We start from the raw sequence: 14,084 nt of genomic DNA on the forward strand, positions 1-14,084 counted from the left end.
GGCGGAGAGAGCCCCTACACACACCCTAGCACTAGATCGGAAAGCATAAAAGTACATATCTCAAAAGGGGAGATGCGGGCGACACATGTGCTCGGGCACCGCATGTGCTCGGCCACGCGGTGCAAGCAGCACACGGGCTCGGGCAGCATATGCGCGCCCTTCCTTTGTTCAAGGTGGCCTTTATAGGGTCTTCTCGGTTTGTCTTGGTCTGGAAGTTCTGGAGTCTTCTAGGGGCTGGATCACTAAAGTCAATCGGGTTAAAGGAGAGGTTGGAGGATTTTCGAGGAGAGGAGCTTTATGGGGAGGGTTCAACCTCCTCAGGGTCTGTTTTCTGTATCCACAGGGTGGATCCGTTTTAGGATTTTGCTCCCAGAAGTTCTATTGCCCTAACTTTTATTGCCGAGGGCCTTTCCTGTCTACCTGCCTACATCAAGACCAGAAGAAAGAAGTTTCCTCAGAGCTCAGGAGCAGACTGCTGAGAGCTAAGATCAAACCATGGTTTTTAAATGGGGATTTGTCAAAGATAGTAATAAACCTATTAACCAAGCAGTAAACAAACAAACAACTAAAAAAACAAACCTGCAGTCTGTTGAGCTAGCTTTCTGGCCCTTTATTTTACAATTTATATGTAAATTTAGGGGAGGGTCTATATATCTCATCACCACCACCACCATCATCATCATCATCATCATCATTATCATCATCATCCAGTTGATCATCGAATTTCTCGAGTGGTCTCAGTAACGTCTCCATTCGTCCTAGCCCTGAGATTTTAGAAGCCTCTCTTTCCTCATCCTTCCCAACGATGCTGCATTGGAGGCTCTTTCAGGGTCAGGGGAATGAGACCCAGCATTTATATATATATATATATATATATATATAAATATATCACTGTATCACTGTCATCCCATTGTTTGTAGATTTACTCAAGCGGGCATCAGTACCATCTCTATTACACTCAGTCCTGAGATTTAAGCAACCTCTTCTTACTCGTAGGGAGGAGGCTTTGCCTTGCATACAGCTGACCTGGGTTCAATCCTTGGCATCCCATATGGTCCCCTGAGCCCTGACAGGAGTGATCCCCAGGGCAGATCTAGGAGTAAGCCTTGAGCACCATTGGGTGTGGCCCCAAAACAAAGAAACCAACCAAAAAGCACAAGCACAGTGGCAAGGCACTCACCTTGCTTGTGGCCAAACCTGGATTCAATACCTGGCAACTTGTATGGTCAGGAGACCCTCCAGGGGTCTCAGTAAGCCCTGAGCATGGAGGGTGTTGGGCATAAACCAAAAATAAATAAAAAAGATTATTTACTCAGGACAGGGAGTGGGCCTCAGCAGTAGAGCACAGGTCTGCATGTGGGTTGATCGCCAGCATTGTAAAAACAAAAACAAAACAACTGACCCAGGAAAGGCTGGTTTGCTGGATGGAGATGCCATGAGTAGACCAGACTCATCCCAGGCCTGCCTTTCCCACTGCACCTGGAGTTTTGTGGTGCCAGGGAACAAACCCAGGGCTTCATCCATGCAGACCAAGTACTCTACTGTTGAGCACCTGGCCCTGAGCCCTGCCTGAGTTTTATTTGCTTGGGTTTTAGGCCACATCCGGCAGTGCCCAGAGCTTCCTCTTGGCTCTGCACTCAGGGATCACTCTTGGCAGGGTTCAGGGGACTGTACGGGGTGCTGGGGATCAAACTGGTTTTGGCCGTGTGCAAGGCAAACATCCTGCCTGTTGTACTCTGTCTGGCCCCGGGTTTGGTTTTTCCACCACACCTGGCAGTTTTCAGGGCTTACTCTTGGTTCTGTGCTTGCTCCGGGATCAGTGGCCGTGCTTGGGGGACCATATGTGGTAGCGGGAGCAAAGTAGGACTAGCTGTGTGCAAGGAGAGTGTCAACCCCCAAACTATCTATCTCTAAGGCCGCCGCACAATTTTTCAGTCATTGACAATTGACGAACAACCTGGTACCTGAGCTGCGCAGGGAGGAATAGACACATCTGCAAGAGTGTCAAAGAAGTTGTTAAGAGGACAAAGAACCTCCAGCTCTGGGCACATCTTTTTGATTCCACCGTTCTTCCTGCACTAACATACGCCTCAGAGACCTGGGCCCTACGAAAACAGGATGAGAACGCTATCAAAAGGGCTATCTATGCTTGAAATATCACGTTTCACTCAAGTGAGAAAAGGAATCCGGAGTTCCGACCTCCATCGACGATCAAGAATCAGGGATGCTGCCTCGTTTGCCAAGGCATCGAAAATCAGATGGGCCGGACATGTAATGCAATTTGGAGACGACATCTGGACTAGAGCTGTTACCGACTGGATTCCACGGGACATCAAAAGAACGCCTGGCCACCCACCTAGGAGATGGTCAGACTTCTTCGTCAAAACCCTGAACAAACGGTTTGAGGCTCTTCACGTTCCTGGATCGACAGACACCATTGGGCTACACTACCATGTGACAGGGACGAACGGAGACCTAACTGGTGCCCGCTTGAGCAAATTGATGAGCAACGGGATGACAAGTGATACAAGTGATACAAGTGACAGTTGACCATGTCGAGTCAGCCACTGAGCGTTGGTCGAATGGCTGGTGAGCTGTGCTGAGAGCCATGTTGGTCTAGCCCCGGCCTGTCACCCACTGTCATTTCCTCACCTATGAAATGGGTGACTGTGCCAGCGCTAGGGTCACGAGGATTGACACAGCAGGTCAGGTACCCACGTGGTGCCCATCATGCAGTGGAAGGCCAATGAAAACTGTCAGCCTGCTTTCTCAGTGATGAAAGGAAACAAAGGCAGCTCCTAGCAAAGGGCCACTGCCCTGTCTGAGCCCCCATACTGGCTCCACTCTGGCCCGGCCCAGGGGCCCTCCTGGGTCTCATGTCCCTCCTCCCTGCCCTTTCTGTGCTCAGAGGTCACTCCTGGTAGCTCTCAGTGGACCATAACGTAGTGCCAAGGACCAAAGACAAACTGGATCTGGGTTTACTCCTATACTCTCTCTTGGGTCAAATAGCACAAGGACTTGCTCATTTGGGGGCCACACCTGGCTGTGCTCAGTGCTCACTCCTGGCTTCATGCTCAGGGATCATATGCTGTGCCAGGGAGCAAACTGGGAAGAGGTGGGTGCAGGGCAAATGCCTCCCCCCTTGTAGTCTCTCTGGCCCAGGGAACCACAATCCTGTAACGCTGGTTTATGATGGAGAAAGGACAAACCCACGGTCTGGAAGCTTTGGAGGCCCTTGGGCCGGGCCTGAGCCCAGCCTGCTAGTGGCTGGAACTCCCCTCGAGGGCTGTACCGGTAAGCAGGGTGGCTGAGGGAACAGCCCCAGGCCCAGGGAGGGGCCCCTAAATGACAAATGAGGCTGGAGTCTGGCCATGGAGAGCCGGCAGCACCTTCCCCGCACTGGTCACTAGTTTGCTGGGAAAGTAGTGGGACTCTGGCTGTGTCCGACACAGCTCAGCCGTGCTATGGCACCAAAGTGGACAGTGCTCTCAGTGGCCCTTGTGAACGCCTCGTAGAGCTGGCAGCCACTCAGCGCCTGACCCCTACCCACTGGGGTGCCTGTGGCGCTGGAGGGAAGGCTGGCAGGGAGGCCAGGGTGCCCAGCGGGCTGCCGTGGACACGTTAGTTCTCCCTAGCGGCCGCCAGGAGCCACTGGGTGGGGGGGTCACATGGCAGGCTCTCTGCCCTCTGCATGGGACTGGTGTCGCACCTCTCATTTTCTGCTTTTTTTCTTTTGGTTTTTGGGTCACACCCGGCGATGCTCGGGGGTTACTCCTGGCTCATGCACTCAGGAATTACTCCTGGCAGTGCTCAGGGGACCATATGGGATGCTGGGATTCAAACCCGGGTCGGTCGTGTGCAAGGAAAACGCCCTACCCGCTGTGCTAATGCTCCAGCCCCTCACTTTCTGCTTTTAAGCCAACTGTTCCTGCTGAGTCTCGTCAGGGCTGGAGCCCACCCCACACTGCCTTTGGCAGCAGCAGCTGTTACCACCACCCCTCCTACGGAGCTGGGGCTCACACCCAGGACTCACACATCCAGACCAAGTGCTCCACTGCCGGGCCACCTCCTAGCCCCCCTCTGCCATCCACGTTAACAGCCTTCTCACTACTTTTGTAGTGGTGCCAAGGGCTGAACCCAGGGCCTCGCTGAGGGGTATGTGCTCTGCGCTGGGCCCCTCCCCCAGGCTAAGCTATTCTGTTCTGATTTGTTTGGGCCGCACCCATTGATGTGCAGAGATCACCCACGGCAGTGCTCGCACGCATAGGGCCGGATTGAAGGAGGGACGGCCTTATGCAGGGCCAGTGCCTTCACCCCTGCAGGGCCTCGACAGGTGGCCTCTGCCAGTCAGACAGGGCGCAGCACTCAGCAGAGCACTCTCAGCGCGCAGCACTGCCCAAACCATCCCTGACGCCAGCTGGTCTAGCTCGCAGGTCACCGCGAAAGTCTCCACTACCTGATAGAGAGGAACTGTGAGCTTCTATTACCCTCAAAGTACCCTGCGAAGAAACCAGATAGGAAGATTCAGTGATTTGTTGTGATTCTCCAACAAATTTTGGTGACCCCAGTGAAACTAGAAACGCAGCTGGCACTTGGCCTCACCCAGCTCCAGCTTCACACACAAAGCCACCCTTCCTCCCCAAGAAACCTGGGGTGACAGCTCCATGGGGGCGGGGCACATGCTCCCCCGACCAGCCTGAAGCAGCCCCCAGAAGAGCGGGGTGCAGCCCTGAATGAACACTGCCGGGTGTGCCTTAGCCCCAAGAAATACAGCAGAGCAGCAGACACACCGGCTGGGGTGTCGCAAGGGGCTCCCCGTCTGACAAGGGCGGAGAGCTGGGTTAACTGGCCGCCCCCTTGGTCCCACGCAGGCCTGGAGGCTCTCAGGGGCTCTGAGAGAGCAGAGGCCTGGGTCCAACTGGGGAAAACACCCTTCTTATGACCCCCCCCCCGACTTCGGCCACCTGCAGGCACCTTCCCCCTGTGCCAGGAGGCGCCAGCAGTGCCTCCCTCTGTTCGTCCCTCCTCCGACCCCCACCACACCCACAGCAGTCCACCAAGATGCCTGGCCGAGTGCCTCACTCTCGGAAGTCCACAGCCCCTCCAGCTGTCGGTGGGCGCGAAGCACGGGCTCTACTTCAGTGCTTTCTGCGTAACGAGTACAGGTCAGCGGAGTCTCGGAGAAGTATCTCCAAATCACACTAAGGCTTCCGTTTTGTTTCTTGGGCCACACCCAGCAGTGCTCAGGGCTCACCCCTGGAGGGCTCAGAGACCACTTGGGGTGCCAGGGGCTGAGCCCATGTTAGCCAGTGCAAGGCAGGCGCCCTGCCTGCTGTACCATCTCTCTGGGCCCATAAACCCCTCTTCCCTTCAATGCTTTCCCCTCACCCAAGAGGCTTTCGTCTTGGCCAGGAGTCCTGTACCCATGAGTCTCTCCCGACTGCCCTGCCCACCTCCCCAGCCCAGCCCGACGGGGTCAGAGGGAAAGAAAGCACAGCAGACTACGCAGGCCAATGGGCGACAGTTTCTCAGCTTCACTTCTGCACAGGAGAGGGCCGCCCGCCAACAGGTCGAGGCTGGTCCCCCTTGGTTCACATCCCCAGGGCCCCCTTCTTCAGGGGAGGCAGAGCCTGGCCAGGCCCCCATCAGTGCCGGGACACTGCGAAGTCCAGCAGCTCGCCCAGAAGGTCCACCCGCAGCTCCCGAGCCCAGAGTCTGTCCAGGGCTCCTCCCAGTGACGGGTGCTCGGAGGCCGCCAGGATTCCCTCAGAGGATCAACACCAAGCATCCCGGAAAACGCCAGCCAGAGCAACGCCAGCCAGAGCGGGCGGAGCGGGGCCTCCCTGTGGCTCTGCAGCAGCCAAGACCGGGCCAGGGAGATGCCGGGGAGGTTTAATGGACACAAGGGGGCAGTGCTGGCAGGCACCCTGGTCCCCTTGCCCCGAGACCAGTCCTCAGAGACACGGAGAGGACGCCACTGGCCGGGCGGGGCATGACGTGCTCCGGTCAGGAGGTTCGGGAGTAAGGCTGTCCCCTAAGTGGAGGCGAGTCCATCGCCTGGAAATGGCGGTCAGGGGTGGCCCAGGGGTCTGAGTGAGCAGTCCACGTCCTGGGCCCAGTCCTCATGCTGGGGGCGGGGGTCCTAGAGGAAGCCCTCCCGCCGGAACTGTTCCTGGAGAAGGGCGCGGTACTGGTCGAATCCCCCCTCGACCCGGGTCACTCCACCGCCTTCACACACCCACAGCTCCTGGCAGACCAGCCGGATGAAGCGCTCGTCGTGCGACACCAGGATCACTCCGCCCTGGAAGACAGCGGGGTAAGGGGGGCTCAGGGAGGAGGGGGGCGGGGCGCAGGGGGTGCAGGCACTCACGTACCCTGAAGGTGTTCAGTGCCCGGCCCAGGGCCTCAATCGTCTCCATATCCAGGTGGTTGGTGGGTTCGTCCAGGATGTAGAAGTTGGGGCTGGAAGGCAGAAGGCAGGAAGGTGGGCAGAACGCCCCCCGCCACGGAGGCTAGAGACTCATTTTCTTTGCACTCAGGAATTACTCCTGGCTAGAGACTCATTTTCTACCAGACAAGGGGGGAGCACGGCAGGGAGGCCTCACCAGGGCATGGTCATCTGGGCAAAGGCCACCCGGCTCTTCTGCCCCCCGGACAGGCTGACGACAGGGCGCATGGCCAGCTCCCCGGAGATGCCATAGCGGCCCAGCTGGTGCCGGTACTCTTCCTCGGGCCGACCTGGGAGAGAACCATCCATCCGAGGCTGCCACCGCCTCTACACCGACTTGGGCTCCCCGCAGGGAGGCTGTGCGGCAGGGGTCAGGACGCACCGGGAAACTTGCGTGCCAGCAGTTCCACGGCGCTGACGTTCAGGTCCAGCTGCTCCACGTGGTGCTGGCTGAAATAGCCGATTTTCAGGTTCCTGCAGGGAGAGGAGATGGAGGGGCGTGGAGGGCAGGCTCCGAGTGTGGGAATGTGCCTCCAGCGGAGAAGCACTCGGCGGGCAAGGACGGGCCCTTACCTGTGAGCGTGCCGGATGCCCCGCACGGGGGCCAGGTCCCCCATCAGCAGCTTCAGCATGGTCGACTTCCCAGCCCCGTTCTCCCCCACCTAGGAGGAAGGGGAAGACTTAAGAGTGAACACGGCAGAGGGAAGGCAGAGGGAGGCAGAGGGAAGGGAGGAGAATCCGTCTTGGTTGGGCATGATGGATCCTTCCTTCACCAATGGAAAAAAACATTTCGTTTTGTGTTTTTGGGCGGTGCCCCGTGGCACTCACTCCTGATCCCAGGTGGTGCCCGGGACCATGTGTGATGCCCAGGTCCAGCTGAAGTCAGCAGTGTGGGAGCCTGTCCTCTGCTCTCTCTCGGTCCTTTCCCCTGCCCCCCTTCTTCGGGGCCACACCTGGCAGTGTTGTTCAGGAGCGACAACCCCTCCTGAACAATCATCACAAATGGCCTTGCTTGGGGGGAGGGGGAGTCCCTGAATCCCCGGGAGATTCAAGGTCAGTCACAAGCAAGATAGACCCCAAGAAGCAAGCCATCTACTGCTTGACAATGGGGTACGCTCCACGCAAAGAAGACGCAGGTGTTTTGTGGGTGCACTTCCAGAAACCTCCACTGTAGGCACAGTGTGGACACGGGGGTCCCCGTGGTGCGTGCGGTCCACCCGGGATCGGAATGGGGCTCTGCAGACACCACTGTGGAGGGGGAAGCCGATACACAGAGGGAAGCAGCACTTGGCCACCTGCTCTCCCGGAAAGCCCGACAGCGCTGCCAGGTCAAGGCTGAGGACACTGTTTGGAAACCAGGCTGGGAAGCGCAGGGACAGGACCTGCAGCGACACTCCTGCCTTCACCTTCCACCGAGGGAGAACTCAGAGCTGAACCCGTGTCCTCTGAGAATTCACACAACACCACGCACGGGCCTTCCTCGCTACGGGGGGGGGGGGGGGCGGCGCTGGGAGGGTAGAGACTGGCACAGCAAGCCCTGCCCAGGCCGACTCCCGCTCCCACAGTGGGTGGGAGCAGCCACGCTCAGAGCCCAGAGACAGCCAGCAGGGTGGAGCCGGAGCACCGCAGATAGGGCACTTGCCTTGTGCATGGCTTACCCGGGTTTGACCCCCGGCACCCCAGAGTCCTGAGCCCTGCCAGGAGTGACTCCTGAGCACAGAGCTGGGACTAAGTCCTAAGCACAGCTGGGTGTGACCCCCCCCCAAACAACAACAACAAAAAGAAGCCAATGTACCACACAGATGCGAGACTCGAGATCGGCAGAGACGGACAGACGGTTGAAGATGACGTGCTTCGGATCATAGTAGAAGTCCACCTCGTCAAGCTGCAGGATGGGTGGAGAGAACTTCTCAAAGCCATCGGGGAACCTGCAGGAGGTGGCGGTGAGGAGAACAGAGCACTCACCCCCCACCCGCCCCCACCCCAGCTTCCCCGCTGCCCCCACGGCCCAGCACTCACTTCAGCACTACCTCGACCTCCTTGTCCACAGGTTTCAGCTGGGGTCTGAGGCGAGAGAGGGGCAGGATTTGATTTACAACGAGAAACAACCCCCCAAACCCACCTTCATTTGTTCTTCTTCCCCAAGTAGCAAAATGTACGCTTCCAGCAACAGGTAACACTTTTAGAGTACATTCTGCTGATTTACTATATGCAGAACCACAAGACTATTAGCTCTGCCACCTCCCAGTTACTGCACAGTGACCCGTGTCTCAATGTCACCAAACCCTAAACTTGTGACATTAGGTTTCCCTACCAACAGCCCCTCTGGAAAGACTGCTTGAAGATTCAAAGCTCCAGGGGCTGGAAATAGGGGTCAAGTGCACAAATGCGTACACTTACCGAGTTTGATCCTTGGCACCACATCTGGTCCCCTGTATCACCAGGAGTGACTGCTGAGCACAGAGCCAGCAGTAAACCCTAAGCATGCCCGTTGTGGCCCCAAACCCAAATATAAATAATGCCCCAGGGCTGGGAATGTGGCTCAAGGCCAAGTTGTTTGCCTTGCACACCTGTGACTACGTTTGATCTCTAGCTCCACAAACATAAGTAACAACGAAATGTTTTTAATGGGGAACTGGATAAATCGTACAGCAGGTCAGGTGCTTGCCTTGCACACGGCCGACTCAAGATTCGATCCCTGTTACCCCAAAAGATTCCCTGAGCCCTGCCAGGAGTGATCCCTGAGCACAGAGCCAGCTGTAAGCACTGTGCACTGCCCTATGTGGTCTGAAAACCAAAATCAAAACCAACTTTTTAAATGGGAAAAACCAGAGGCCCATCAATTGATGAATCAAATAAAACACAGTCAACCCAAATAATGGAGTATAATGCGGCCACAAAAAGCCATGAAGGTTTGCCTTGCACATGGCTGACCCGGGTTCGAGTCCCAGCATCCCATTATGGTCCCCTGAGTACTGCCAGGAGTAATTCCTGAGTGCAAAGCCAGGAGCAGCCCCTGAGCATTGCCAGATGTGACCCAAAGAGAACAAACAAAAAAAAGCCATGAAGCAAAGGGCCAGAGAGACAATCCAGTGGCTGGGGCGCTTGCCTTCCACATGTCTGACCCGGGTTTGATCCCCCGCGCAGGGCCGGCCAGGAGTGTTCCTTGAGCGCACAGCCAGGAGCACCACTGGGTGTGGCCCCCCAAACACACGAACAAACAAAAAGGCCTGAAGCAGACCACACACGGTGGGCCGGGGAAACACGGCACACAAGTCACGGGGCTCTGCGAGTCCACGAGTGCAACCTGCCTAGAACAAGTAGATTCGTACAGTCAGGCGGTCGCCAGGGGCTGCCTGGGCAAGAGGACCCTCCGAGAGAGCTGAGGATATTCTGCTTTCCTGCAGAGGAGGGAATGAAGGCTGGGGTCCAGAAAGGAGGCCTAGAATGGGGGCGGGGGAGCGGACTGCCGGGAGAAGCAGGCCTTCCGAGGACCGGAGCCAGGGCCGGGGCAAGGTCATGGTACTCACAGCTTCTCCAGCATTTTGATCTTGCTCTGCACTTGAGAGGCCCTGTTGGCATTGTAGCGGAAGCGGTCAATGAACACCTGTGGGCGTGGGCGCAGGCACTGGTCAGGCCCTCCCCCCGGGGACCCTCACGCCAGCCCCCCAGCCCTGGCCGCCCCCACACCTGGATGTGCTGGCGGTACTGCTGCTGGGCTTCGTATTCACGCTGCTGGTTGAGCAGCCGCTCCTGCTTGCTCTTGATGAAGGTCTCAAAGTCGCCCCGGTACCCGTCGAGCCGCTGACTGTGCAGGTGAATGATGTCAGTGGCGACGGCATTGAGGAAGTTGCGGTCGTGGGAGACGACGAGGATGGTGGAGGGCCACGTCTGAGGGTCACGGGACAGGAGGCGCATCATCTTCCCGTCTCCCAGTGCTCTTGGGTGTGTGGGAAGCCCCCCGCCCAGACCTGCCCAGCACCCACAGGCACTGACCTGCAAGTAATTCTCCAGCCATAGGATGGCCCTGACGTCCAGCATGTTTGTGGGTTCTGCGAGGGTGGGACAACACGTTTGGGGTTGGAAGGCCGGAGGACTGGGGACTTGGGGTGCTGCCAGCCTTTCCACCCAAAGTCAGGGGGTGATGTTTCAGCCTCACCATCCAACAGCAGAAGATCCGGCCTGCCGGAAGAAAGACCATGAGTGAGTTCCAGGGCCCCGCCCCGTGGCCTCCACCCAAATAACCGAGGCCTGTCCTCCCCACTCGGACCCACTAGACCTACCTAGCGAACAGGGCCCGGGCCAGGGCCAGCCTCATCCTCCAGCCACCGGAGAACTCCCTGAGGAAAGACAGAGCCACATCAGGCTGGGCCCACTGGCCAGAGCCGACGGTGCTCGGAGTCAGGACTGCGGGGGCCACTCACCGCGTGGGCTGCTGCTGCATGGCAGGGGTGAAGCCCAGCCCCGCCAGGATGACCGAAGCCCTGCGAGGGAGAGAACGGAAGTGGGCGCGAGCAGGCGAGAGGGGAGGAGGGGAAACCTGGGCAGAGGGGGGAGTCCACGTACCTGGCGGGAGCCTTGTCCGCCTCAATTTCCTCCAACTTGGCGTAGATTTCCGCCAGCTGTGCTGCTTCCGAGCCCTCAGCCCTGGGGTGCGCGGGGGGAGAAGAGCAGTCAGGCAGGAGGGCGGGCGACGGCTGCCAGCACAGGGACGCACACACAGCAGCCTGGGCGCGGGCAGTGGGCCTGCCGCTCACTAGGACGGCCCGTGGCCCAGGAGGGGGACGATGCCCCTGCTGCCCGCAGCCCTCACCTGCCAGCCGCGATCTGGGCGCTGAGCTCGCGCTCCCGCTGAAGGAGGTCCTCGCGCACCGTGTCGCTCTGCAGCACGCTCTGCAGGGCGGGGGTGTCGTCCCCGGCCACCTCCTGCTCCACGTAGAGCAGGGAAATGTGGGCCGGGATCCGCAGGCTCCGCGTGGCCAGCATCTTCAGCAGCGTGGTCTTGCCCAGCCCGTTGCGACCCACCAGCCCGTAGCGGCGCCCCCACGCCAGGTTCACGTCTGCCCCTGTCAGCAGGACCCTGCCAGGAGAGGGCGAGGAAGACAAGGGAGTTCGAGAGAAGGGCGCCCCGCAGTGTCAGCCAGAGGGCCGCCTTCATGAAGATGCCCCCACGTCTCCCCGAGGAAGCAAAGCCCTGGCTGCCGCCGCCCCGCCCCCTCGCTGACCTATCACCAAAAGACACGTCGAAGTTCTCGATCCGGATGTCATAGGATTTGTTCTTGCCAGATGATTCCAAGCGACTCTCTTTCCTGCTGCCTGCCTGGCTGGCCGAGGCCTCTTCCAAGACTCTTTGGAGGGAGACAGAGATGCCTGTAGCACCCCAGGCCACCCTTGTGCCACAGCTCAGCTCCTGCCGCCACCCTTCCTGCCAACACTCACGGGGTGCCGCCAGTCTTGAGTGTGTCCTTTTCCGAGCGTTTCTCCTGCTTTGCCTTCAGTCTCGCCTCGGCCTTCTCCAGTTTCTTTGCATTCACGGTCTAAGAGTCCACAATCCATCCAGTCACTCTGGGTAGAGGCTCCGAAGGGCACCCCACAGAGAACCCCCCTCAAGTTAACCTCCCTCAACAGATGACGCATTATTGCCAGAATCAGAGACGCCGGGAAAGTGGGAACCAGAAATCGCACGCCCCCACCCCGCAGCTCCTCCAGACCTGCCTCCCACGTCCTCACCGAGGACTGTTCCCGCTTTAGCAGTCCGGGAAGTTTGGTGTCACAGTCTGTAAGCAGAAGAAAAGCAGTCACCTTCTCCCTGAAGGAAGGGGACCTAACAGCAGACGCAGACATTTTCAGGAAGGCCGCACAGTCCTGGAGCTACCCTCCCACTTAACCCAGCCAAACCCACGCCAACCCTCACCGACGAAGAAAACAGGGGCTGCAGCAGAGAAGCCAGCTGGGTTTGCTGTGTTGTGATGTGTCCTGGGGAGCCAACCTTGCTTGCACCCCCACCCTCGACATCCTCCACTAGCAGGCCGCTGGCTCTGAAGCTGCAGAATTGGGGGAATGAACCCAAGCCCGGGCCTCTCCAAGGTCCAAAGGTTTCCCACCACCCCCGAGAGCTTGGCCATTTCTCCCACCAGCTCTATTTGCCTTTAATAGATACAAGAGATACTATTGCCTTCAATAGACACACTAGCTCCTACCATCTGGCGGGTGAAAAGAGGTACCAGGAGTTCTGAGCTGGAGGCAGGGGTGGGGCGGAGGGGAGGACAGGAGGGAGGGGAGGGGAGGGGGAGGTGTCTGAGGGACGAGGGCTGACAGCCGATTGGCCCGTCGCGCTCACCGTAGTTCTCTGTTATCTTGGATAATTGGATGGGCGCGTCCAGTAGGACCTGGCTGTTTCCCTGGCTCTGTGGCTCGGCCCTTGGGGGTAGGCAGACAGCACGGGGTTAGGGGTCGCGGGGCAGGGCTCGGCGGCCCGGGGTGTACGCCCTGCCCACCCCCGGGCCCCGGCACGTACAGGCGCAGGGTGTTGTACATGCGCTGGCACACTGCCCTGATGCCCGCGTCATCCTTGCTGTCCCCGGACACCTCCTGCAACAGTTCTCCCACGGCTTCCACCAGGTCATCCACCGACTCGAAGTCCGCGCTGCCGCTGTGCAGGACGCCTGGGCCGGCCGCGATGGGGCGGGGAGGACGGTCAGCGGGAAGGGCGCGGGACCCGCACGCAGTCCCCCTGGCTCCGGGGCCGCGGCCCACGGGACGAGAGGTCACGCAGAGGAGAGGCCTAGCGGGCGGCCGGCGCCCCGCCCCCCCCGCGGCCGGGCCCTCGGCGTCCCCGTGGGGCCCCCCGGCGCGCCGGCTCGGCCAGGCTCACCCGTCACGTAGTCGAAGACCTGTCCATCAATCTCGGGAAACTCGCTCCGCAGGATCTCGGCGCAGGTCGCCATGTTCCAGTCGGGCTCCCGTCCGCGCAGCCGCCGTGGAACCCGGGCCAAGCCCCGCCCCCTGTGAGTCGGCCCCGCCCCTACGGCGCCAGCGTCGCGGTGACGTCAGAAAGGCGAGGCGGCCGCGGAGGGGCGGGGCGGGGAGCCGGCCGGGGCGGCCGTGCGCAGGCGCCGTGGAGGCGCGGTCCAGCGGCCCGCTCTGCGCTTGCGCGGTGGCCTCCCACCACCCCCACCCGGGCGGGGGGCGGGGCCTGCTGGGACAGGGGGCCGCGCGGGGGCCGCTGCGACTCCCGGCTTATCTCGCCGCGCGACAGCTGGGGCCGCCCGAGGGACGGACGTCGATAGAGCCGCGCTCGCGTGTCTGCGCGCCCATTCGGGCCCGCGTCCGAGCCCGCCCACAGCCCTGCTGACTCACGGCCGGCTCCGCGCAAGCGGGAGCCCCCCGGGGCGGGCCTGTGCCACCGCGGGATTTCCCTCACCCCCCCCCCACCCCCGCCACCTGGCGGCGGCATCACGGCCCTGTGGCCTGTTGGCCTTGGGTGTACTTGAGAGTTCTGCCCGGCGGATTCTGCCCATTCAGCCTTTCCTCTGGCCCCGGGCACACCCTCCTCACCGCCAGAGAAATCCGCGCCAAGATTTGGGGACAAGGGGAGGGGCACACCCGGCGGTGCTTGGGGCACCTTATGGGGTGC

At 59.8% G+C, this 14,084-nt stretch overlaps 1 protein-coding gene across 1 annotated transcript; it reads right to left on the minus strand.

Annotated features, from left to right (window-relative positions):
- Nucleotides 1-5,510: 5,510 nt before the first annotated feature.
- ABCF3 (ATP binding cassette subfamily F member 3) lies at nt 5,511-13,458 on the minus strand. The gene is made up of 21 exons (XM_004603058.2): nt 13,323-13,458; nt 12,966-13,113; nt 12,789-12,868; nt 12,179-12,225; nt 11,888-11,985; nt 11,674-11,796; nt 11,262-11,528; nt 11,015-11,095; nt 10,873-10,932; nt 10,732-10,788; nt 10,608-10,630; nt 10,445-10,500; nt 10,139-10,339; nt 9,979-10,055; nt 8,468-8,512; nt 8,244-8,376; nt 7,022-7,110; nt 6,831-6,922; nt 6,606-6,738; nt 6,375-6,462; nt 5,511-6,301 (listed from the first exon to the last, which is right to left on the minus strand). Exons 1-21 carry the CDS (start codon nt 13,393-13,395, stop codon nt 6,143-6,145), a joined length of 2,130 nt encoding a protein of 709 aa, XP_004603115.1. The 5' UTR covers nt 13,396-13,458; the 3' UTR covers nt 5,511-6,142.
- Nucleotides 13,459-14,084: the final 626 nt, after the last annotated feature.

The sequence above is a fragment of the Sorex araneus genome, chromosome 2, assembly GCF_027595985.1.
Source record: "Sorex araneus isolate mSorAra2 chromosome 2, mSorAra2.pri, whole genome shotgun sequence".
NCBI classification, from domain to species: Eukaryota; Metazoa; Chordata; class Mammalia; order Eulipotyphla; family Soricidae; genus Sorex; species Sorex araneus.